Source organism: Diadema antillarum, unplaced genomic scaffold (assembly GCF_040938485.1).
Source record: "Diadema antillarum isolate AM-2024a unplaced genomic scaffold, OU_Dant_1.0 seq00000695_RagTag, whole genome shotgun sequence".
In the NCBI taxonomy this organism is placed as follows: Eukaryota; Metazoa; Echinodermata; class Echinoidea; order Diadematoida; family Diadematidae; genus Diadema; species Diadema antillarum.
This window is the reverse complement of record NW_027271600.1, coordinates 45398-72233: the sequence shown is the minus strand read 5'-3', so window position 1 is coordinate 72233 and position 26836 is coordinate 45398. Positions and strand designations below refer to the sequence as shown.

At 39.2% G+C, this 26836-nt stretch overlaps 1 protein-coding gene across 1 annotated transcript in view; it reads left to right on the top strand.

Annotated features, from left to right (window-relative positions):
- LOC139737537 (GTP-binding protein 10-like) overlaps positions 1 to 26104 on the top strand; it is an 85710-nt gene extending 59606 nt beyond the window's left edge. Inside the window, exon 9 of the mRNA XM_071648209.1 lies at positions 25556 to 26104. Coding sequence (XP_071504310.1) covers positions 25556 to 25731 — 176 coding nt within the window. The 3' untranslated portion in view covers positions 25732 to 26104. The remainder of the gene's footprint in view (positions 1 to 25555) is intronic.
- The last annotated feature ends 732 nt before the right edge of the window (positions 26105 to 26836 follow it).

The window sequence follows — 26836 nt, the reverse complement described above, 5'->3', positions numbered from 1 at the left end:
AGGCCAGGTTTAGATAATGCTATTTTCCCATTTGATACTGAAATTATACTTTTTCTCAGTACCTTGAAGATTACTCAATGCATAAACTTATAAAAGGGTCAAAAGTCAAGTAAAAATCATCAGTTCCCCAAATACCTGCACTCTGACATTTTAACCATTCATCCAATTGAACCTAGTTCTAGGAAAGTGAACATTCAGCACATTTGTGGCAAACCTGTCATTTTAATATTTTGCCAATTATGTGAAACTGTCATCACACATTGTCAAGACATTGTACTATATACCTATTAGGAGAACCATGCATTATGGCGGAGGCATATCAGTCGCCGTAGCGATATATCTAGTTATTTTTATTTTACTTTTTTTTTGGGGGGGGGGGGGAAGGGGACTGGTATGTGGGGATCATTTTGTAATAATTTTTGAGATGTTACAAGCATGTTGATGTCACTCTGATTTACATGTCTGCCTGTGATTTGCAGGTGCGCTTCAGTGAACATGGCACCTGACAACTGCATGCTGTCACCGCACATGATGGAGGTGACATTGAGCTGAGATATTGTTTAGGGGGGGGGGGGAGGGGGTAAGGAGAAGAGAGGTTGAGGAGTGTCTCCCACAATTCTCATCTGAGTCAGGGATGAGTGGTTTATGGAACATATATTGTCATCATACAGTGCTGTGGTGACACCTGTCTCCCATCATTCTCCCGGAGAAAAAAAAGGAATCTTTGCAGTATGATAAACAAAGTTTTGAACTTGTAAGTCTGTGTGGAAGTGAAACATTGTACAAGGAAGAGCAAGTGAAAATCAAAGTCAGACAAGTAGGGTTTTTTCAATGAGAAAACATGCTTGCCCTAATTGGGCAAGCAAAAAAGGTTTGAAGCCACCCTTTTTTCACTTTTTCATCCCTATAAACCCACAAAATCAACCATACAGATGTCCAAAGACAATGAATGTTTCTTGATGCAATGCACTAAAATATCACTTCAGCAATTTCCCAACACTTAGGCTACATGGGTGTACAACTTACATGAAGAAACCCCAATGCAATATAACGCCAAGGAGCTCTCGATCAAACCAAGTTTGTTACTCCAAATCAATGTGTGCTGTTCATTCAAATGATTGTTTTTCATTAAGCCCTTGACTTAGTAGTGATTTTCTTTATCATTTTCTTATTATTGGACTTGCTTTTCGGGCAAGTAGAATTCATGTTTGGGCAAGTGTTCTGCAAGAATTTGAAAATCTGCTTGCCCGACTGGACAAGTGGTAAAAAAAAAAGTTATGTAACCTAGCACCCTGCATGTTAAGTCCATGTGTGGTGATGATGTTCCATCAAACTCCGGTACTCCTTGTGACTCACATTACATCACACTCTGGCAACTGAATTGCTCAGCACCTATGTAAATTGTAAGAAGCAGAATTGATGAAGCTGATAATCTAATGTCTGTTTGTATGTCTGTCTGCCATTTCTAACCCGATTTTGATTCCGTTTGCTTTATGTGATGGCACTAGGTGAGGGCTTCAAAACTTCTACACAGAATTTTGACCTTTGACTTCTTTGACCTTTGACCTTGATTTTTGACCTGTATTTTACATTTTGCTACCAAATGCTACTCCTTCGCCATTTCTAACCCGATTTCGATTCCGTTTGCTTTATGTGATGGCACTAGGTGAGGGCTTCAAAACGTCTACACAGAATTTTGACCTTTGACTTCTTTGACCTTTGACCTTGATTTTTTTACCTATATTGTACATTGGCTACAAAATGCTACTCCTTCGCCATTTCTAACCCGATTTCGATTCCGTTTGCTTTATGTGATGGCACTAGGTGAGGGCTTCAAAACTTCTACATAGAATTTTGACCTTTGACTTCTTTGACCTTTGACCTTCATCTTTTTACCTATATTGTACATTTTGCTACTAAATGCTACTTCCGGCGGGGACATATATTACGCACCGCGTAATTTCTACTTTTCCTTGTTTGATAGAAAACTGTCTAAATATTTCACCCAAAGATGGCTGAATTTCAATTCTTAAAATACAAAATCTCCCTTGCGTAAGAGGGGGATAGGCCTAACCCCTCCCATACCCTCCCCGTTCAGTCATTTTTACTTAATACATTTTAGATTGACAGATTTCAAAATGTTTCATCTAAAGTGTGCACCAGGTCTGTTACTTCAATTAACAGAGGGTTCACCCCCCCCCCCCCCTAAAAAAATAGTATACACTTCTGGGATTGAAAAGTCCCCAGATTACATCATAAATGTGTTTATAAGATATTTTTGTTGCTGCCAGTAATTGCCAGCAGTTGCGCCCGGTGCGCCCCCACCCTCCTTAATTTCCTAGCGAAAAAAGTACAGCTACAAACGGCAGTTTATGGACTGTAAAATATAAAAATTTTCAAGCTCGCTCGCTTCACTCGCTTACATTTAATCGTTATGTCATTCTCCTGATGTTGCTGTCAGCGATTGCCAGCAGTTGCGCCCGGTGCGCCCCCACCCTCCTTAATTTCCTAAGCGAAAAAAGTACAGCTATAAACAGCAGTTTATGAACTGTAGAATATCAAAATTTTCAAGCTCGCTCGCTTCCCTCGCTCGCATTTAATCATCATGCCATTCTCCTGATGTTGCTGCTGGGTAATTGCCAGCAGTTGCGCCCGGTGCGCCCCCCCCCCCCACCCCTTAATTTTCAAAGCGAAAAATATAGCTACAAGCGGCCGTTTTTGGACTGTAAAATGTCAAAATTTTCAAGCTCGCTTGCATTTAATCGTTATGTCATTCTCCTGATGTTGCTGCCAGTAATTGCCAGCAGTTGCGCCCGGTGCGCCCCCTTAATTTCCTTAGCGAAAAAAATAGCTACAAACGGCCGTTTTTGGATTGTACAATGTCAAATTTCATGACCACGTTTATGATCTTCAGTGTAAGAATTAATACAAGAAGTTTCTCTAAATGATACCATTTTATAAGCAAAATTGTTCAATAATAATCTACATAAAATGTACTGCTACCGTAAACATGTTGGACTGTTTCAAGTCGATAAAACACGCAAAAAAATGCATCAAATTGCACCATTTACAACATCAATATGCAAAAAGTTCTCACTGTGGGAGGGGGAAACCCCCCTCCCACACCCTCCCCCCTCGCTCGCATCGCTCCCTCACATCTAACCGCTCCCCCTAAGATCAAATCCTGGCTACGCCGGTGATAGGCCCCACTATTTAGTAGGCCTTCACAGTGATGTCGCACAGATGGAGCAAGAGCTAAATACCACGATGTAGTAATTCAATTATCTATGAATATTTTTTTATGCCTCGGCCAACGAAGTGGCCGGAGGCATTATGTTTTCGGGTCGTCCGTACGTCCGTCCGTATGTCCGTACGTACGTCCGTCCCGTTTTGTTTTTGTCAATATCTCAACCGTGTGGTGGTTTTACATCAAACTTAGTATGAGGGTATATCCTGGGGGGATAATACTTTGTTTGGACTGTAGGGTCACAGGGTCAAAGGTCACAGGTTATTTTGTGAAAAAAAAAGGTTGAAAATTCATGTTTTTCTCCATATCTCGCAAATGGTTCAAGTTATCTTCATGGAACTTAGTATATATGCTTGTTCCAATGGGCAGTGATTATCTAGGGAAGTTGGGGGTCATGGTTCAAAGGTCAGGGGGTCAAGGTCAACTCCTCAAAATATCACTACTTTCCTTATATTTATGCAATGCCTGAAGGTTTTTGTTGTTTTTTTTTTACTTGATGTATGCATGTATTACCCAATATATATTCTGTAGGAAGTTTCTTGCCAAAAGGTCAAAGGTCAAGTGAAAGTGCTGAATTGCACTTTTTCCTCCATATCTCAAAAGCAACTCAAGGTATCATCATGAAAGTTACATATTTATGCATGTTCAACCTAACCTTGATTCTCTTTGGAACTGTGAGGTCGAAGGTCAAAGGCCAGGTTTAGATAATGCTATTTTCCCATTTGATACTGAAATTATACTTTTTCTCAATACCTTGAAAATTACTCAATGCATAAACTTATAAAATGGTCAAAAGTCAAGTAAAAATCATCAGTTCCCCAAATACCTGCACTCTGACATTTTAATCATTCATCCAATTGAACCTAATTCAAGGAAAGTGAACATTCAGCACATTTGTGGCAAACCTGTCATTTTAGTATTTTGCCAATTGTGTGAAACTGTCATCACACATTGTCAAGACATTGTAATATAGACCTATTAGGAGAACCGTGCATTATGGCGGAGGCATATCAGTCGCCGTAGCGATATATTTAGTTTCTTACTTTTTTTTATAAGAAAAAATCCCAAATTTCACCAAAAGTGTGCACCAGATCGCTGAATTTCAGGTCTGAAAATGCCAAATTTTCCTTGTATGGGAGGGGGATACCCCCCTCCCACACCCTCTCCCCGCTAGGCCGCTCCGCTCCCTCGCACAGATATTCAAACCCCAAGTCCCTCCCCTAACCCCCATCATTAAAACGGAACGATGCCCCTGGGATGATTGCTCTACTGACTTAAATCAAGAAAATTGAAGAATACAATTAATAGCTACAGGAAAATATCTACACGTTATTACATACAAAAAATGGATATTCATATTAGCATTTTATTGAATCTTTATAATCGAAGGGCATTATTCAGGGCTGCGCTACATTTTTGAAAGGGGGGGTGTCTAAATCGCCTGTCAGTCAAGATGAAAGAACATCAAAAGACAAGAGAAACAACAACAAAAAAGTCTTCATACTTTTAAGGTCTGATTTTCCGCCAGAAGTCGGCTGACAAGCAAAAAACACAAACAAATAAAATAAAATCAAGAATAAAAAGTCTTCATATTTTTGCTGCCACTTCCCTCCCACTTTGCATGGAAAAGAGTGGGACATTTGATCCCTGTAAAGTGTGTGTGTGTGGGGGGGGGGGCAAGCTCCCCCCCCCCCGGGCTGCGCCGGTCCGGCTATGGGCTTGTAATCATGGTGATGGTGGCTATCGCTGATCATCCCCCCAACTCCTCAGTACGGATTTACGCCGTTGGTATGTAGGCCTATACACCGATAGTAGCTGTCTCTTCTCGTTGCGCTTCTAATCTAACATTTGAATTGTAGAAGCATGGCTGGTCCAGGATAGTAGAGACGAATCTTCTTGTATCACTTGAGCACTACGATTCTAAATAGTATGATCCACTACATATCACAGCAGTCAGTAGATTTTCAGCTAAAAATGCCCTGAAAAGAGCATTTCAACCTGAATGAATCCCCTCTAGTGGAAGATCTTGGCCTTTGAGTGTTGTAGTGCTGCGGTATGCCCTGGTAACAGCTTCATGCTCAACTGCAGCTGAGCCTGCAGCTGAGCCTGATGAGACTGACTCTTCATCAAGAACGTAGGTTCCAATTTCAGAGAAGCATATATTTCAAAAGATAAAAAACAAGGGTATGTAGGCCTATACACCGATGGTAGCTGTCTCTTCTCGGCTGGCTTCTAGTCTACCGTTTGAATTATAGAAACATGGCCCGACAATAAATAAGGAGAACACAAAGACAAGGAAGAAATACCACCTATTACACATAATATACCTCTTATTCATGAGTAGTGAACATGCAAAGCCCTTCCCACACCATCAATATGCGGAACCCAAACTATAAATTCAATGGAAGTCTAATTATTTGTTAAGTCAAAGCCAAAACAAGAGTTCCCCTTATAAAAGGGAAGGAAATTAAACCAATCCCCTAATAAAGGAACAAACATCCATTGCATTGATACCATAAAATTTGAAAATACACCATCTTGCCAAATCTTTTCAAACAAATTTTCCATGTCATTAAGTCATATCTACAGTTCGTCACCAGTTGGAGCTACTCCACCAGATGGAGAGCCTGAAATGAGAGCCGACAATAAGAGACACCTCCTATGACCACACCCATTTTCACTTTCATAATACAATATATTTGTATGTACCTTAATTCAACTTAATTTACAATACAGCGAATCAACACGCAACATCTGCTACCCAGCTGGGGGATGACACAGGGATTAAGAGAAGAAAGAAAAAAAAACCCTAGTGACAGAAAGTGACGCCATTGACTGCAGGCGTGGCATGATAGGTAACAAAACCTGCAGTTTGGGCTACCCTATTTTCAAAAGAGAAAGAAAAAAAAATCCAACAAATATGTGGCGTGCCATAGCATCTTACAATGAGCATATAGTGTCCATGCAATTCAAATTCAATTTGAGAGAAAAAAGGGAAAAGAAGTAACACCCGGTACAAAAACATGACACCATGTCATTAAACACAGGATTACATAACACATGGTTTGATTCACAATCAATAATGAATTGCCATTTCCTCCACACCAATTAGAAGTGCAAAACATGCCACTTTAAGGTTGGAAACACCTATAATGTTCATGCAAATAAGTTTTGAGGAGATGAAAACAAGAAGGAAAGGAAAAAATATGGAGAGAAAAAAAAGTACATTTAAGGTGCAAGAGCCACTGGTGGGGGGGGGGAGAAAAGATCATCTCATATATTTGATATACTTGAAACGACGCCATTTATAACACATATAATCAATTGAATCAATTGAATCAACCCCCCTTGACATTTCTCGCGACTTCTCCGCCGCGCGAAATTTTTTGACCGCGCTGTTCGCTGACTTTGTACTTTCAAGTCTCGCGCATCTTTTGACACCATTTTCGCGAAAATCGTGCATACTGTTACGACGCTGCATAACATTTTATACATGCCTGTCAGACCGAAAATGGCTCAAAAATGTGATTTTGTGTATAGTCTATGCAAATGGAGTTTTCTCTTCTTATTCATAAAGATCTGATTATTTTCACTTTTATAGACTGAAACTAATTAATTTTAGCATAATTATGCTTGATATCGGTTCTGTCATAAATTTTGCGGAAAAAAAATGATAAAACAAAAGGTCAAAAAAACAAAGAAATACATAAGAAATTCATAAAACAATAAAATACATAAGAAATACCAAATTTTGATACCAAATTTTTTTTCAAGTGCATTGTTGGGACTGCTACAAAGAATGTTTTCACCAAAAATTAGGATTCTAGGAGCTTGAATTTCTGATTTAGAGCAAAATGTATGATTTTATGCATATATTGGTAAAATTGATTATTTTGACGAAAATTTACATTTCTTTTTATATAGCTTGGTAGATTATGCCACAGGTAATGCACGTGCCAAATTTCATGGCGATTGCGCGATCGACGGCCAAGATCTCGGGGGGGGGGGGGGGGGGATTGAATCAACCCCTCCCCGGCCACAGAACACCCAAAAAAGCGCGGCCTGGTTAGGGTTAAACTCAGGATAAAACAAAAGAACACGATCCATCAAGTGACAGTGCAAAACTTAGTACTCATGTAATCAAAGTCAGAATCGAAATTCTCCATACAAAGAGAAAGAATACAAAAAATTATGTGGAAAAAATTAACTGTATAAAAACTGGCAATCGTTACGCTATAATATACAAATTTAAGAATATACATCATCTTAAAGACCTAATAAAATGGTTGAGGCATTTTTTTCTCAATGATGTAATAATATTAAATGTTAAATTCTAAGTAATTCTATGGTTGTGCGGGGTTTTTTACTGTTCTGAATTTTGTTCTATATTTGTTAACATAATGGATCCAATTTCCTCGGTTTTGGAAAACTTTCTATACTTTCACCGCATGCGGCGCACTATCACTTCTAAATTGTGATGACGTCTAAGAACGGAGTCGTCGATATTGATGGTCCGACCAGTCTAGCTGTAGCCAGCGAGCTGGCAAGGCTATGCTAGCGCAGCGCAGCGACAGCCGGCCGGTGGCTGCACTGGCTAGCGCTGGCGGGGGAGCGAGCTAGCGAGCACATAGCAGGTGCTGCGCTGCACTATTGTCATTGGCCAAGCATTTAGACAAAAGAATATTTAATGAATTGTATCGGATTTAATACTGCCAATAATACAGATTTCAACTGTGGTACGCTTGGATATCTATTATTTTCGGCAAACTCGTGAAATAGGCCCCACCACTGCGTGTAGGACTGTACTAAATAGTAATACTACGGCGACTCGCCTGTTTAAATACTCATGAATTCAGCCCCACCGTGTGGCGTTCATCGGTAGGTAAGCACGGCGATGGGGCTGCCTTCCACAGTCAATACTCGTGAATGCGGCGAAAATGACTTCATAATATGGCCCTCGACTAATTTAACGGCCAATTTAACCATAAATACAACCCTACCTAACCCTAATTAAAACCCTAGGAGGACCTACCATTGCTTGCTATAAACGCACGGGTACGGTGCACGCGCACGGGGATGGGACCTATTTCACGATAGCCCCACCACCACTGCGTGTCTGTACTAATACTACGGCGACTCGCCTGCTGTATAGGCCTAGACCTACTCGTGAATCCAGCCCCACCGTGGCATTCATCGGTAGATAAGCACGGCGTTTGGGCTTCCTTCCACAGTATGATTCTTAGCATAAAACAAAAACTACTCGACCAAAACTGACGATCATTCTTGGTATCGTTTTTCTTAGAAAATGGCGCATCTAAATTACTGATAACAAACATTGCAGAAACTGACTATGGGAAACTGGTTAGGCCTTTTTTTTTTTTTGAGCCACGACCCACCCTGTAACAACATAATTATCCCCCTAACCGTTTCTGCTATTACTACTTACTAGTCTACTAGACCTAGTGCCGTAGTGGTAATAGTACTACTACTAGTAGTAGTACTAGTAGACTACTATAACTACTAGTAGACTGCTACTAGATCTACTACTAGACTACTACTAGACTAGACTACTACTAGTAGTTTAACTTGTGAGCGCCGGCCGACGGGCCAGGCCACAGCCGGGACGCTCCCGCTTGCTTGCTGTAAATGCGGCCGGAGTAGCCGCTCACTTTGTGAGTGAGCTGGGTCTGTTCTTCTAATCTACTTACTAGACAAACAGTTACAACTTACAATGTCAATCATGTAGAATACAGTATATCCTTTCTAACGTTAAAGATAATAAAAAGTTTTGGTACCTCAAAAGCTTCCCTGAATTTCCTTGTCTTGGTTTGTGTTTCGGGTTAAAGTACGTTGTCTGTGAGAATTACTCGCCCCAAAGTGCTCTCATGTCTTAGTAATCATGCAATAATGGTTTTGTACCAGAGCCGACGCTGACCAGCGTCGATAAATATTGTACGAAACCACTGACTGCGACCAGCAGCGTGCAGCCCATTCTACGCATAGCTAACTGCGACCAGCAGCCCCATACACAGAGCGTAATGGGGCTTCGCATTGTAGCATTCAGGATCATGACAGATTTAGTATCGCGGGTAAATGTCAACTTAAAATCCAAAAATTTCTTCGATTTGAAGACTTACCAATTAAGTTGAAGTATTGAAAACAGGCTTCGAACAACGTTTGGTTCTGCCAATAGTCCCTTTCTGTTCGAATTGATGACTTAATGTGACTCGGTCGAGAGGACCTTGGGAGAGCTACATACACTGGATACTATGGCCAGCGCATGCGCACACAAACATCTTATCCGTTCATGGATTTGAAATTTGTGTGCGGGCTGCATATGATGTGTTCGCAGGCACTGGCTGTAGTATTCAGTGTACTGTATGTAGCTCTCCTAAGGTCCTGTCGACCGAGTCACATTCAGTCATCAATTCGAACAGAAAGGGACTATAGGCAGAACCAAACGTTGCCCGAAGCCTGTTTTCAATACTTCAACTTAATTGGTAAGTCTTCAAATTGAAGAATTTATGGGATTTGAAGTTGACATTTACCCTGCGATACTAAATCTGTCATGATCCTGAATGCTACAATGCGAAGCCCGATTACGCTATGCGTATGGGACTGCTGGTCGCTATGCGTATGGGGCTGCTGGTCGCAGTTAATTGCATGATTACTAAGACATGAGAGCACTTTGGGGCGAGTAAGTCTCACAGTGTTAGTTATATGAAAGGTACTTTAACCTGAAACACAAACTAAGGCAAGGAAATTCAAGGACACTTTTGAGGTACCAAAACTTTTTATTATCTTTAAACTACTAGTATATGGGGGCATACCAGACATACCACTCTGTATTTCCCAGGCGATCGTTTCCGTGAGGTCTATTCTTGGGCTTGGTGCCATGTTCATACGCTCTTGCACTGGCAGCAGGGGAGATGCAGCTGGTTCATATCGGTAAGGTGCAGCCCCACGATAACGTTCTGGTTCATCGGCTGCCTCTCCCTCCCCATCTTCCCCTTCAACTTCATGTGCCTCCTCTTCTTCTTTGCTATCGTCAGAGCTTCAGTCATCATCATCATCAATGTCGAAGTTTACCCATATAGGGGAAGACATTATGCTCGAGGTACCAGGTATCTGTGCAAGCTAACGTAGTGATAATGTACGTGGTACTAATGCGTACATGTCGACAGTCAGTGGGTCGACCGGGGTCGACCCACATCCCGCGGGGCCCGGCCCGGGCTAGCTATCGTGTACACGCATGTACCAAGCTAGTAATCTAAGTGCTTGTGCTGAGCGGCGTCTGCTAACTGAGCACAACTCCGTGCTTATACGTCATCAATCGGTTCAGGGGTGTTGGTCACGTGACTATCTTTTTCGCAAAAGCTGCAACAGGGTCCTCCAAAAATGTGATATTTGGGGGAGTTTCTAGAAGCGATAAAAACCGGAACGACACTGACAACATATTTACATTGATAATTATGACATATATTTTACATTTCTTTTGCATATTAAAACATTTTGCAAGCATTTTATTAGGTCTTTAACACTGTTAATCAAACTGATTTATCATTTCACTAAATCACTTTAATTCAGTGTACCTATAAAATACAAAATCTTAACCTGTTTTTTCCTAGTATTGTGTTTCTAATCCTGCACGTCTGCCACCTGCAATGGGTATTAATTTGGTGCTACTCCACCAGGCAGAGAACTGGAAAGGAAAGCCGATGCTTACGAATGCAACACAGCTACATGTATACATCCACTTTCCAAGATTCATAGTACAACATATATGCCATAGTTGTACTCTTCATTCTCAGTTCAATGAACTGACAGGCGATGTCATGCCACCCATTCAGATGATGAGCAAAGAAGAAGAAAAAATTTCCTATATGATGTCATAAATAATTGTCAGCACAAACATAGCATGCCTCATTGAGAGTATCATCTTAAGAAAAAAACGAACATAGAGGTATTTTGATTATTATGCATGACAGGTTTCTCAGCGAAAGAAGAAAATAAACGTCCTAGTGCTATTGACTCATGAGGATAGCAGAACAGTAAATCATCCATCACATACACGGCATGCCTTCTAGAGAATTAGCACCTCCTAACAACAAATGATACCTTTGCAAATCAGATACGGTTTGCGGGAAGTGAAAATAACACCCAGTAAAAAAGACAAACTAAACAAAACGAGACATATCAAAGCGCTACCCCACTCCATCAAACCCAATACAGTTCGACCTTGATTATCCGGCCATGTCGGGACCGGCGCTCATCGGAATAAGCGAATTGGCCGGGTATGGAAGACACAATGTTAATGTATATAGCTGCCATCCATGCTGCCGTCCCAATGCACTGGCAGCTAGGCAGGTAGCATACCCCGCAACGGTGGTGTAGTCTATGCTAGCCTGCGCAAAATTGTAGTCCCTTCTTCACAAAAATAAAGTATATCTTATGTGAAAATCATTCATGTTTTACCTCATTAGATATTGAGAAACCTATCACGCACATCTTATGAAATTAGTAAATCATGTGAGTTTTGTAGAAATTTTGATTGAATTTAAAGTCACTGTTTTTTCTCAATTTTTGGATGAAAAAAAATGTCCTTCACTGCGTGAACGCGTCAAGATAATAGAGATTTCCGGATAAAAGGAGGCTGGATAATCGAGGTCGAACTGTATTACATAACATGTAAATTGAGTCAAACCTATTGAATTGTCTACTCCCTCACCCCAAATGGTGCAAAACGTGCCTCCTTTAAGTAAATGACCGAATAGGATTACCTGTTATGTTTGTACAAATTAGATTGGTTGCATTGGAAAAAAGAAAATAAACAAAGAAACAAACAAAAATGAGCAGACAGAAAGACCCAGTAATATACAGGTGCAGGAGCATGCCGCCATTCTGCCCTTGGGGGGGGGGGGGGGGGGCAAGATCACCTCATCACATACATGATGTGGTAAAGCGATGCCATTGCATCACACGTAAAATTATACAAATCTAAATTACAAGAGTTTATGCACAGAAAACACAACTCCCTGACGTTCATTGTTAGTAATCTTTATCTCCAACATTAAAGGGTGTTGCAATTTGGTTGCAAGTACGTTCGTGTAAAGAGTAAAGAATTCGAGAAGGGAAAAGAGCTGATTGCAAGAGCACAGTCCCTTGACTCCATCCAATTCTGGGGATGAGACAGAACAATACCTCGTGAAATACATGCAATGATGCCAGGGATCATGTAAATATCACTGAAATTCAAACCAAACCAGATTTTCTAAGTAAAGGAAATTTTTGGCACGCTTCCTGAAAAGGTATCGCCTATATCAAACAATAGTACATGTTTATGCAGATCAAATTCATCGCGAAAAAAGAAGAGAAAGAAAAGAATTCTTTTTTTTTTTTTATAGTGCTGAACAGTGATGTTAAATGAGATCATGCACATGTATTGTTTAATCCTTTGTCAGAATTATCAACAAAGAAAATTGCAACATACATGACAACTTTCCATGTGTTTCACTACATAATATACAACTGGGTTGTGATATATATCCAATTCAGGGATTGTAGGAAAACATACCCATACGATCAGATCTGACATCACTTTATACTGCGGGAAGACAAAATCAAGGTTCGTCCTAACTGCTGAAACGGGTAAAGCTATGAACAAAGCATAATTATAATTCCGTACATTATTGCATGTGCCAAATTGTTCAAAAGCACTGACACAAAAACTGGTGCACTTCAAAAGCATGGCGTTTCCCGAGGGTTTGTATGAAGTGAAATTCATGCACAGTGCTCATTGCATTTCCGTGTAACAATTCTGCCTAGCAATTCTACATTCAAACAAATAGGGTTAATTTGAGGGAAAACATGCCGAGGGTTGGAGACCTGGCAATATGTACCGTCTTATCACCAATCAAAGTTACATAAAACAGATGAATTTAACGGATCCGTTGTTAAGAAAAAAAAAAAAAAAAAAAATAATCATTTGACAGTCTGTCAAGGGTCATTTATACGTCACATTCACATTTCTGTTGAACTTTGATTTCATTATTTACCATGTGTTTAGATAATACAAAACTTTCAATTCCAGTTGTTCAGATTAAAATTCTGTGTTACCACTTTTTACTCTATACAGGTAACAGAAATCAAATCACACGAAATCCTTTTAACTTTGAAAATAAGAAAGGGGGACAAAAATACTCTTGTCATATTCACATCACCTTTGACAGTATTGATTTGCGGTTGTTTGAAATACGCTATTGTTCCAATGTGCAACTACTACTGACAAAAATTGTCACTCCAAAATCGCAAAATAAACTTTCTGCTGAAACAGAATAAGGCTTGCATATACACAATAGAAGACTAGGTTATCTCCGCCAAATAGACAACTGAACATGGGTTGAAACACAAGAGACCAGTGTACATATTACGCACCTTGTTTCTCGGATTTCTTCTAAATGAATTGTTGACTTAAAAACTTTAGTCGCTCCTTCCCTTTTTCCATCAGTCTCCAGAGACTTACGAGGTTACATTAGGTGCAGACTCCTCGGGCCTTGAGGTTGCTGCTCTACCGCTAGCCTCATCACAAAGATTTTCCAAAAAATTTGTCTGCTCCGCGATAGGCAGCCACACCTTGTCCACGAAAAGCTTTGCCGGTTTGCTGTAGGAGAAGTATGCCATCTTGCCTTCCTTCCGTGCCGCAGTCAGCGCTGGCATCTGAGCAGGCCAAGACATACAGATCCAAAGTGGAAGATCCTGTGTAATGTACATGCCGATGCCTTTCAGATTTTTTTGCATTTTTGGATTTTTCCCTATCCAGGTAACGCACATAGCGAGCCTTGATCGGTCAAGGCTTATTCTTGGAAGACACGCTGTGAATGCGCTGATATTCAATTCCCTTTCACCTTGTTGCAGACATTTTTAGAGAGTTGATGAGAAATTCACGCATTACTTTTTGGGTGTCCTCCTCCCCTGGCGCGCCTTTCTCCGGGATGCCAAGAAAGATGAGATTCTCCCGCGTCACATACTGTAAAAGTGGAAATTTTCGGGGTGTTGAAATTTTTGCGCATTTTGTGCAACCAGAAACTAACGCGAAAAATATACTCCTGTGCGTGATGTCTTGATTCCGCGGAACTAAAAACATGTGAAACTCAACTTACCTGGCCAAGTGCGAAAAATTAGTTGCGCAAAAATATTCACTTTTACAGTAGGTAGAGAGTCTATCTATCTCTTCTTGAAGACTTGTTTCCTATTCTGTCAATTGCACCTCCAAAGTTTTTACTTTTTTTTACAGCTTCTCAGGTTCTTTCCCCTGGAACGTGATGGCTTCCTTAAGCTCTGTCAACTGTAAGTCCATTCACTTCACTTGCTTTTCCAATACCAGTTCCAGGACTGTGAAACGTTCCTGAATTTTATCCAGCTGCCTGTCCATCAGCTGCCGGATACTGGGAAGCAGGCTCGCGTCCGGGCTGGGCAGTGTTCAAGTATCTGGTCAAGCATTCCATTGTCTGGTCTTTGACGCTTCGCTGCCCTTTTTCTGCTATTTCTTGGGTTACTCATGTTCATAGAATACTTGGGTTGCGGGGTATCGGGAGAGAGCTCCAAAAGTGTGTGTTCACTCAATGAGCATCAGGCATGGACATTTATCAAGGGGACTTCTTGAAATATCCCCTTGGTACTGTAAAACGAGGAATGTTCACGTGCATTTTAATTTCGCAAATTTCGTGAGCGCCAAGATTCACGAAATTAGAATGCACGTGAAAGTTCTTGTTTACACTATGTGCATTGAATGCCAGTTGAAGTTCACGAAAATGTCAAGGCGCAAAAAAGGCCGTCGGCTCTAATTCGCGAAAATTTTTTGCTGCGAATATATATCATGTTTTACAGTAGATTTTCTCCAAATATGGCAGGTACAACTGTAGCACGCCTAGGGGTTTAGGATCTCACTTTGTTAAATTGGGCACCATGCTCCCCTTGGGGACCCTAGGGGGCCCAAGTCCCCCAGATTATGAAATATTTACAAATCTTCTTCTCTAGAACCAGAAATGCTAAAGGGAAATTCCATGGTACGTAGGACACAGATGCCGAAAATTCAAAATGATATTTGTTTCAAACACCATACATTTTCAGACAATGCTTGAGTTGAAGTTTTAAGAATCATTATGTTTTTCAATAAAAGCGGCCATTTTGATTTTCAAGATAGCTGCCAAAATATGCCTATAACTCAATGGTGAGAAAGAGTGTATTGTCACATAATTTACCCTCTGTATATCCACTTTACTAGTACTCTAAACAACAATCTTTTATATGTATGCAGTTACCAGACATGTCTTTTACCACATGATAGAAAGAAAAAGCTGGTTGCTTTAAAGAATTTTATAATAACTTTTAATTAGTTTGACAATGATGGATGTAACGTCAGTTACCAAAAGCAAGGAATTTTTAACTTTATTCATCAAAGAAAGTGAGCTGTATGATGTAACTTAAGATTTCTAATGTATGCCCATATGCCTTCCTTTCAATACCAGAAAATAAGGATATTTGGCATACTGGAAAGTCAGATGAACACATCAAAATGTGTAACGTCAGTTACCGAAACATCATATACCAGTATGTAACGTCAGTTACCATGACAGTAATCATAACTTAGGCAAATTTTTTAGACTTTAGGCCATTCAATACACCTGGGAAGTCAAAGGTTATCAACAAAGAGCAGCAATCCCTTTGATAGGGAGTGATGTCATCACCATGGTACACTGTATGTCCATGGATACATTTTTTGTGGTTCATTTTATCTTATTTATTTATTTATATATATTTTTTTTTTGGTGGAGGGGGCTTGAGCTTTTGATTTTCGGTTCAGCACAAGTTTAAGGTTAAATCATTTGGAAGTTTAGGTTTACCACATGCAATATATAATGCACTCAAATTACTATACAGTACATTCACAGTCCTACGGGATGATAAAGCTACCAAATTTGTATAGGCCTAATCAATGATGTGGTTGCATGGTAACCACCTTTTTCTATTAAAAAGCTTGTGTACAGCTGTATACCAACAGTTTCATAATCTTTAGTAATGACTACTTTTGCTAGCGTTTATCTTTTTTTTCTGGAAGCTTAGTGAAGTTTCTACCTCAAGGCAAATGCAGGAAGAGATATATTTCTTCACTTGCACTTAAATGTTTGGTGTAGTTCATATGGCACTTCTTGAAATGGTACATAAGCAGGCCTGACATAAGGCATGTACTGTCATTACTGTTTGAAACTAACACTGATGTTGCTCAACGTTTAACAATAATGTTGCTCAAAGTGAGAGGTGATTCTAGGGTAAAATAAAAAACTGTTCATATTTGTTGATTACTTTATTTCATTCATGCAGGGACATTTTTGTAATACATGATAATTATGAACAGGAAGATTCGTTTATATTGATCTTAGAATTCTTTCATTGCAAAGTCCTATTTCTTGGTATCTGGGATGTATTTGCAAGCCTTGATATACCAGTGAAAAGGAAAAGAAAAACAATTACATTCCTTCAAGCAAGGAATAAACAAATGCCCCTTTGACCAAAAAAGCATGCTTCTTCTTCACAGAAAAAAAATATTAAAAATGTAACACTATTCATTCAAATCATTATTGATAATGGAGATCAATTTGTTATTTGTGGCCCTAACAATGCCTTGAGGGAGAAGGAGTAAAATAAAGAAAAGAAGAAAGAATATATCACAGTGGATTTCACATGAATATTTTTATTTGTATGTGTGTTTTCCCCATGACCTGAAAGATATGGGGGGTTTTTTCACACACAAAAATATCTGTGTTTTGTGTAGTACTGCAGGGCATTATGGGTGGGGTACTCTAGATAGAAACTTTCCTGTTCATAAAGAAAAACATTAAAAAAACCCTTAGTTATGTCAATATTAATACTTGGAACTGCTGAATCTAAATGGCTCTGTGCAATCATAACTGTTGAATAAGCATTCAATCTTAAGACAAATGTCAAGAAATATCCTCTGGTGCATTTACATGATTTTTGCTCAACTGTGCTATGGCATGGGGGGGGGGTGGGAAGCTTGCCCTCTAAGGGCCCCACCCCATTTGTGTCTTAAGATTTTGTTTTAATTTGTTGCTAAATGCCTGGGATTGTTACTGGTATACTGCAGCAGTATAATAACCTGTTAAATAAGTTAGTTCTTTGTAAACCCCATAGCAAAAGTATGTGTAACGTCAGTTACTAACATGTTTCCTTTTCAGTTTTCATTAAACACAAAGAAAATGGACTAATGTTTCATTTCATTTGGGTATTTGTAATTGATGAACCAATGTATGATTCCATATCAAACAAATCACTCTGAAAGGTCAGAATTATAAAATATCACAAAACTATTCCTAATCATGATTTTCCATGTGTAAACCCTATGGCAAATGTAAGCGTAACGTCAGTTACGTAACGTCAGTTACCGTCACGCCTTCACTGAAATTGGCATGGTGCTAAAAGGAAATATCTGAAGTGCACATTATTTTGCACACCTGCTCCTAAGAACCTAGTAGGTATATTGCCATATAAAGCACATAAAGTTTAGAAGTCAGGGATATGAGATATTTCCATTTAAATCTACACCATAATTTCCCATGTCCTTTTTCCGTAACGTCAGTTACCGACACATTTTCACTTGTTATGTGATAAGAAATGCAGTTTGAGAGAAAACTTTCCACCCATTTCTTCATTCTCATGAACTCATTCATCAATGCTAATTACAAGCCCCAGGTGCTTTCATTCACAAAACTACAACATAAACAATTTCATGAAAATCCTTACGCGTAACGTCAGTTACCGTGGAATTGCCCTAAAGCGCAGTTAATACTACGACTTAGTACATTGATGACTGTAGTTTCAAGTTTGTTAATCTTCCCCCCCCCCCCACCCCAAAGTGGAGGGATGGGGGAGAGATCCATTTGCAGGCCTATTTTGTACATTTTCATCTTCTCCGTGAAAAGAATATAACGGATTTCACCAAACATGGCAGGTAGCATGCCTAGGGGGATAGGATTTCAATTTGCTCAAGTTGGCACCATGCTGTTCTTCATGGCCCCAGGGGCCCAAACCTCCCAACTTAAGGAATATTCAAAAATATTCTTATCCAGATTATGAAGTGGTAGAGTTTGTTTGTTTGTTTGTTTTTTGTTTGTTTTTTTAACTGTATAGTCAACTTTTTAAGTACAGTGTACTTGACAAGCGTAATTACCAGTGTGATGGAATGTGCAAATGGACACCATACCCCAGCTCTCAAAGCTGCCCCCCATTCCCTAATGCCCTCCCCCCCCCCTCAAGTTTTGCAATGTTCTGAGGTAAGAGTCTGCAAGAATTGCAATACTCAGGTTAGCGTATAACCCACACCTGGCAAGTACCTGAATATTTGTCTGGAAGTAGACAAAAATGCATTACATGACATGTCATAACTTGGCAGTGCCAAAAATTGCACGTTAATTTCCTATTCTAATTTGAATTGATTATCTGTATGAATACTGCCCTTTTTTGTCCACACACACATAGCTGTGTACAAACCTTTTATAGATTTCATTTTTGAAATTTTTTTCCATCCAATTTGATAGATTTTGTAGTTCTATTTCATCCCTGGGAATCTGGAGTTTGCCAATCCTAGTTTCAAATTCGTCTCTTGTCGATCATTTTCAAACAAAGTCTATTCAATTTACTATACGAGCTGAAATTTTCATGGTGGTTTTATTTTCACGAATTTCGTGAATTGCCTTTGAACCGCGAAAATAACAACATGCGAGAATAACAACGTGTAAATAAGTAAGTTCAGTTAGACCCTTGCAACTGCGAAATTAACAACACGCGAAAATGTCCTCCAAGTAGCAATTTGCGAAAATATCTGTACGCGAAAATTTCAGCTCGTACAGTAGTCGTCTGTCACACATTTTCGTCATTTACAGTTCAAATTCATCCATCTAATCACACTCGCTGCACACATAATTGCAAGAGTAATTTCGTCTTTTAGCGTTTGTTTTTTCTTTGGAATTCTGGGGTCATACGGCAAAGGTCAAGGGTCACAGGTCAGGTTAAAAAGAACGAGTTCACCTTCATAGACATGTGGATTGAGTGAATGCAGCTCTATCAGAAGAACACATCAGTTAAAGTTTTGGGAAAATCAGATTATCCATTCAAAAGTTGTGAATTTTTAAAGTTTCTTTGTAGTCACTGCTGGATGAGAAGACTTCTACATTTTGTAATGTCACATGTGTAGAATGATTACTCAGTAAGGAAAATACAGTAAACCTCGCTTGAAAGAAGACTGTACTGACATTTTCTAATAGTGTTATCATTTGTATAATTTGTAAAAATGAAAACGAGCAAGCCGTGGAACAATCCACACTAACTGGCGTACATCATACGTGCACAACTCTGACTTTGGCAAGACAACTACGCAAGTCAATATACTGATGAAATCTCACATGAAGTACTGTAAAAACTGTTATGTAGTCTAATTAGGTGATCCGAGTATCCTCTCGGATCACCTTCTGTATCTGTACGGATTCTTTGTTCTTCTTCTTCTTCTTCTTCTTCTTCTTCTTTCTCTATTTCTGGACAAAAGTTGTGTATCTACGTACTCACAAAGTACTCAGAGTATCAACTTCAAACTCATACCATATATGTATCATGTCCCAAAGACGACAAATCATATGTATCATTGTGATTGGTCGATCGTGACGTCACTATGACGTCATTATATGAAAACACATTCTCAATCATATCTCATTAATGGAATAGAGTTTTTCAATGAAATTTACGTCACATATATTTCAACTGATGCGCATTCTACTCATGTTCTCAAAATTCACATTTTCTCTTGAAAGCGCGTTGAAATATTTGTATGCTCAAATCAAGCTCAAATTTTTTTTGCACACGTTTCAGACCATTTGGAGCATTTTTTGAAAAATTGAAAAAATTGGACGGACGCATACGCGCGCGCACATATTCGCACACACAGCTCATATGCAATGGAAATTTCCCGTTTTTTTACACTTATCGGATGCCTAAAATGTCAAGGAATATTTCTACCAAGTTTCAAGTCAATCCGACTCAATATGACGTCATACGGGCCCGTCAAAGTTGAAATTCCGCGCGCGCGTCAATGGCGATATACAGTGCAACGATGCCCAAAAAACGCCAATTTTAAATCCGATTTTACTCGTCAGGATGGACAGTGACCCCCCATTTTCTTTACATATTCTGAAAGCTGATGAGTTGGACATGTTATTTCATGGGTTGACGATGCTGGCAAAATGATTAAAAGATATCAAATTTCTTAATAAAGTAAAAAAAGTAAATTTTCAAAATGACGTCATCAAATTTCAAGTGCACTCGAGCGTATCTCACTTATCCTTGGCCAATTTACACCCAGATTTCAGTATGTTGTAGCTTATTAAATGATCTTTCATTAATATATTTACAACATTTTGATTGGATGACGGCATCACCTCGTAAAAATGGATTGAAAGTAATATTGTCAAATTTGACCAGTTTACGTGTTATCTCTATGGGAGAGCAGTTTTTCTGGCAGTGAAAATTGACATGACTCTCTTTTTCGAGCACTAGCTCACTTATGCTTCGGTGAATTTCTCCCAGATTTTAATATGTTGTAGCTGAGACTTTGGGCTATCGTTAGTGTGCCCTCCATTTTTTCATACGATGTCGGCATCACGTCGAAAAACTTGGTCGAAAATGGCACGAGGCTTCGATGCAGCGTCATTTTGCTTAATACACAGGGCCTATGGAGAATGAAATAGGTCATTGCGTAGCGCATACGACTCGTAATCCTAAGGTCCCTGGTTCGAGGCTCACCCCTGCCAATATTTTTTTTTTTTTTAACACTTTTTTCTTCTTTTTCTTTAGTTAATCTTAATCTCGCTTTCCTTACTTTATCTTTTCTGATTTTTTTATGCTTCTCCTTCAAATTTCTATAAAATATCATTATTTTTTTCTTTATTTTTCTTTGTTTCTACTACTTTCTGTGCAATAGATGAACAACAACAATGGCTATCAATCCCATATTTTGCACATGTTTAGTACATGTCACGTACATTATTTCATAAAATAACAACTACTTGATCGGACACCATCTTGGGTATGTAAATTAGGGTCAAAGGTCATAAATGTTTCATCCTGTATCTTGGTGAATACATGTCCTATCTTTCCCATATTTTGCACACGCAAAGACAATGTTACAAGAATCATTTCATAAAATAATCACTTTTTGCTTAGACGCCATCTTGGGTGTGCAAAATGAGGTCAAAGGTCAAATATACTTCATTCTGTATTTCCGTTAGTGTATACGGAATTCGGTACCAAAAGATGGCAGGTCTCACTCCCTTTTCTAAATGAGAATCCAAACATCACACAGCCAATGTCCCGTCAACACAGATGAAACCTGTATGGTCATGAATATTTGGATCAGGACTCAAATCATTGATTTTCGAAGAGATCGGATCACTAATTTGTCAGTGTTGACAAATTCCGGTTCTAGTTGCAATATGGATGTGAAATCAACATGTCAAACAATATTTATTAATGTCAAAAGGAATCTCTGCAAAAGCAATCTATTTATATGAAATATGTGGGAGATTTTCAGATATGCAAAATAAAATTTGCATCGTTATCCATACGTGCTGACCGTCAGAAAAACTGTATATTTAAGGAGCTAATGCATATTATGTATGAGTGGTAGGCTACTTTTTACATATTGACAGTTTTCTAAGCTAACATGGCTGAGGGCTAAGTAAATTTCAAATCTAAATCCTAATGGACTCTCTTCTCTTCAACAGCAAGTACGATTTATGCCTAGTTAGAAGAAACCAGCACCCAATACATATAGACTCTAGACTAGAACTAGGACTAGGACTAGTCAAGTGGCAGTCCTAGTAGGTCTAGTGGCACGCAGTGACAGCGATTGCTTGCTGAAGCCCCTTTTACACTTTCACGGATTGCTTCATGGATAACCATGGATCGTCATCCGTGGTGTTCCGGCATGCAAAATATCGATTTTCCTCGCAATGCTGGTGTGAATACGATTCCTACTGGGTGTCTACACGGACAAGTACAAAGTCTACACAGATAAGTACGGTGCCTATATGGACAGACAAGGAATGAACGTGGACCACAGCGGACAAGATACAGAGCTAACACAGACATCAAGGAAGAGCATGGATGCAACTGGGTCCCTTTGCGGTCCTTACACGGATATCCCCAAAATGTTGACAGATGATTTTTGGTTTGGCTTGTGATACTTGTATCATTCTCAGAGCTAAATATAACAAGCAAATATACCAGAAAATCTACAGCAGCCTACCTATGCTTCTGCTTGTCGACATCATAAGGCAAATATCTTTGTTGCAAACTCTCATTTTGCTGCAACATCATAGCACAAACAAAACAAAGAAATAAAAAAAACAGCGAGGAGATACTTGAGGGTCACTGAAGCTCCAGGTGACCACTACACGAGTATGAGGGGTTGATTGCTGAACTGATATGGGGAAGACATGAGCAAATTTCGTGGACTTTGTGACTTTGTATTGGCAAAATACACAAATTTTTCATCCTGGATGGAGCCGATACTAATATGGACTTCCGGATGTCTGCACGGATTGTCCCGGAATGAGTACAGAGGCAACACGGAGTAGACAGTCCCAACATGGAAGCGTTTGTAGTAATTTTCATCCGTGATGTCCGGAATGAAAAATTAAGCCAGCTTAATTTTTTTCTGCGGACATGTTGGATGATTAAGGATATGCCGGATCACTTCACGGAGTCAGCACGGTCATAGCCGGAAACAATACGGATGATCCCGGATCGACAATCCGTGGTCATCCGTGGTGCAATCCATAAAATTGTAAAGGGGCTTAAGAAATGGTAGTTCACCCAACAGGGAGTGCAAACGACCAGGCACCCACACCACTCAATAAGACAGGGTCAGGGATCCAAGTCTCTGTTCGTGAGGCCTACAGACGTGAGACCTAGCAGAATTGGATATCCTCTTGGCTTACACAGAGTATACAACATTTTAACAATCGAAGACTTTATGGGTAGGCCCTTCATTCTGGTTTCTCGATTTTTGAATTTTAACTCGGTATAGGAACGATGTTAATATTGATGAGTACACTCACCCATGTTGACAGCTGTATATATGCACAGCTAACTATATTGCCCAGTGCTCGCTGGATCTCTGCATGCTCATTATTTGTTCTCACAGTTTGCAGGGATATGTTTGTTAGGGGTGATGTTCATTAATATATTCCAAAGCTTTGTTCATCCCAGAATGAAGATTGGTTATTCTCAAAGCACAACAATTTTGAATGCCTAGATTCCTAGTAGAAAGATGTTGGATATCTGAACATGAAATAGACCCTTTCATTGATCTGAATATTCATTTTGTTAATTCTTCAGTAGCAAGATTGGAAACCTGGGCCATTTCTAGAGACTTAGCAGTTGAATGCAACTTTTAAAAAATTAAATGCAAGTGTATCAAATCAGGCCTCGAAATAGGATTTTGGAGGGGCACAGCCATTTAGAAAAGGGCACTTTTTCCAAGAGGCCAGGGCACTTAGGTCAATCAGAGGGGCACCAAGGCCACATTGGAAAGGGCATGTTGGGTGTTTATACGTGATGTGAATGCCCCATAGAGCTGTATGCTATCGACCGTGCTGCTACACTCCAGCAGCGCACGCACGCATAAGATCTCTCCGCAGCAGACGACGTTAGGCAGTAGGCCATACGCAATACGATGTAGGTTCTGTAATACAGTACGTTCTCAACGCACACGCCGCGCTCGCTTTGGAGCACCTCAGGCGCCATTTTGTTTTGAGCATGCGGCGCGGGTCAGGTGCCGGCGGGCGGGCATGAATGCAGAGCGAGAGAGATGGCAATGCTCGCAGCCGTCTGACGGGCCTGGCATTTTTTAGCATGGCTTGCGACCACTTGCTCCAGTGCACTGCAATTCCTTTCAGTGTATGGTAATAAGAATTTGGGCAAAGAAATTTTGGCGATTAGGAGAGAAAATTTATAGATATTTTAACTCATTTGGCAGTGAAGATCATGTCAACAAAATCAACGAAATCAGATGACGGCAAAAGGAGTGAGATTTGTAAAGCAGTTTGCATCACCATCCAAATCTTACTCTGTAGAGGGAAAATTAATATAAATTTATAAGTCGACAGAATGTTGACATGGTTTGCTCAGTCCCAATTATGTCGACTTCGGCGAGATTGACTGTATAAAGAAAATTTTTTAAAATTCAATCTTTTTTTTTGAAGTACACATTCCCTGGACTTGTTACTGACATATGTTGAAGGTAATATCATTCCCCATACCTTCTGAAAGAAGCAAGTGAGGTGCACTTTTATCATGCATGAAAAGTGAAAATATGTTGAATCTTCTTTATATTTTCTTTATATCGTTCTACACATGTGACATCACAAGCTCTTGTAGTCTCCTCATCCAGTGATGGCGGCAATGAAACTTTAGAAACCCATAACTTTTGAATGGATTGTCCGATTTTCCTCAAACTTTCACTGATGTGTTTTACTTATATTGCTGCATTCACTCAGTCCAAATGTATGTATGTTAATGTGAACTTGTCCTTTAAAATGCTAAAATTCTACATTATGCTGGCAAAATATTTTTTCGAGCAACAGGTTTTTTTTTTTTTACTTATATCCCTCAGTCAGTGGGCCATAATGCATCATTCTAATATTAGTTGTATTTCCTCGTAAATCTGAATAAAGATGCAAGAATAATCATATTCTATAGTGTTTCTTTAAAATGCAGGCAGAATGGTCGGCATTATCAAACTTTAAGAATTGTGTCAAGATGGTGGGTTGGACCCATATGTTATGTTACCAATGTGTAGTTACAAACCTGGCAACTTTGATATTGAATTGCATCTTTCATTTATTTTATTGTTTTTTTTGTGCACACTTTGTGTCAATTCTTTCACTATACTTGAATAAATAAAATAAAAAAGTTGAAACCAACCCAAACTAAACCACACCAAACTGTGCAGGCAGGTGGCAAAAGATTGTTATTGACAAACCATAAGCTGCCTTGTTGGTAAAACTTACTTTCAAGTTTGTTCAGATTTTCATTACTCTGCTGCTTTCATTCAAATGGATAATTATTCATATGCTGTATCAAAAATAATCCCCCAAAAGTTCTTGTATAAATGTATTGTTTGAATTACCAAAGAATGATATGCATGCCAGTTAATACTTTTGTTGATTTGCAATATAGATCCACATCATTGCCTGGATGAGTCCATCACAGCATCACCTCACATGCAAGAAGAATTGAGATTGGCTTTAAAGCAACCAATTTCCTTTGAGGATATCATACCCATTTCTGCCAAGGAGCTAAGAGGACTTAACCATCTGCAACAGAGAATACGAGATGTAATTGACAGTCATTAGAAAAAGCGAATGACATGCTTGCATGACATTTTGATGTCGTCGTAGTAACTGGTAGTGCTGGAATTTTGCAACCATCACAGAGATTCTGTAATGTGATGCTTCATGGAACCTTGCTGTAAGAAGGAGAGAAGGAGATTAAAGCTTAGCTATAACAAGGAGATTGAAGCTTAGCCAATTTCTTCATTATACCTGATACAGTGTTATATATACCAGTAAGCACAATACACAAATACACACAAGTATGTTGTACTTGTTGGACTATAGATAACTGAGATGTCAGTGCTTCAAGGGATGGTATAGTTTTGGTTGAGATGGGGATTCAGGTGTTAACTTTTTGTGATACATTAGAAACCACTCATATGACAAATATACAATTATGAGAGGAATTTAAAGTTTATTTGATGAAAATCAGTTTTGAAAAGGCTGAGATATCTATAATGTAGTTTTTTTTTTTTTTTTTTTAAGCGGTCCTAATAAAAGGTGGGTCCCACCTTTTATTAGGACCACTTTGTTTTTTTATATCTCGGCCATTTCAAACCAGATTTTCATCAAATAAACTTTTAATTCCTCTAAGAATTGTATGCTCTTTGTTATTTCATGAGTGGTTTCTAACAAGGTAATTATCTTGCTGGAAGTTATAACCTGAATCCCCACTTCAACCAAATCTATACCATCCCTTTCAGCTGCAAGGTAATTATCTTGCTGGAAGTTATAACCTGAATCCCCACTTCAACCAAATCTATACCATCCCTTTCAGCTGGATTCTTGAGTATAAGTAACATTGTCAAATGTAAAAAACAATGTAACAAATTTGCAAAACTTTTAAAACTGCACGCATACTTTCCATTTCTTTTTTTGTGCTTTCCTTTTTAAAAATAGCTTATTTTATTTTTTCGTACGGAGTTGATGTGAGGGGACAGCAAACCCCCCCCCCAAAAAAAAAAAAAAACATAAAAGTAAACAAGCATGAGAAAGAGAGAGGGACTATATTTCTCCTGCACCATTGAGTCAGGGAAGCTATTACTGACACTTTTAAATGATGGCTTTTGTTCCCTTTCCTGTTACTCGTGAATACAGTATTTCATCTCATAACCCATGGGTTGCT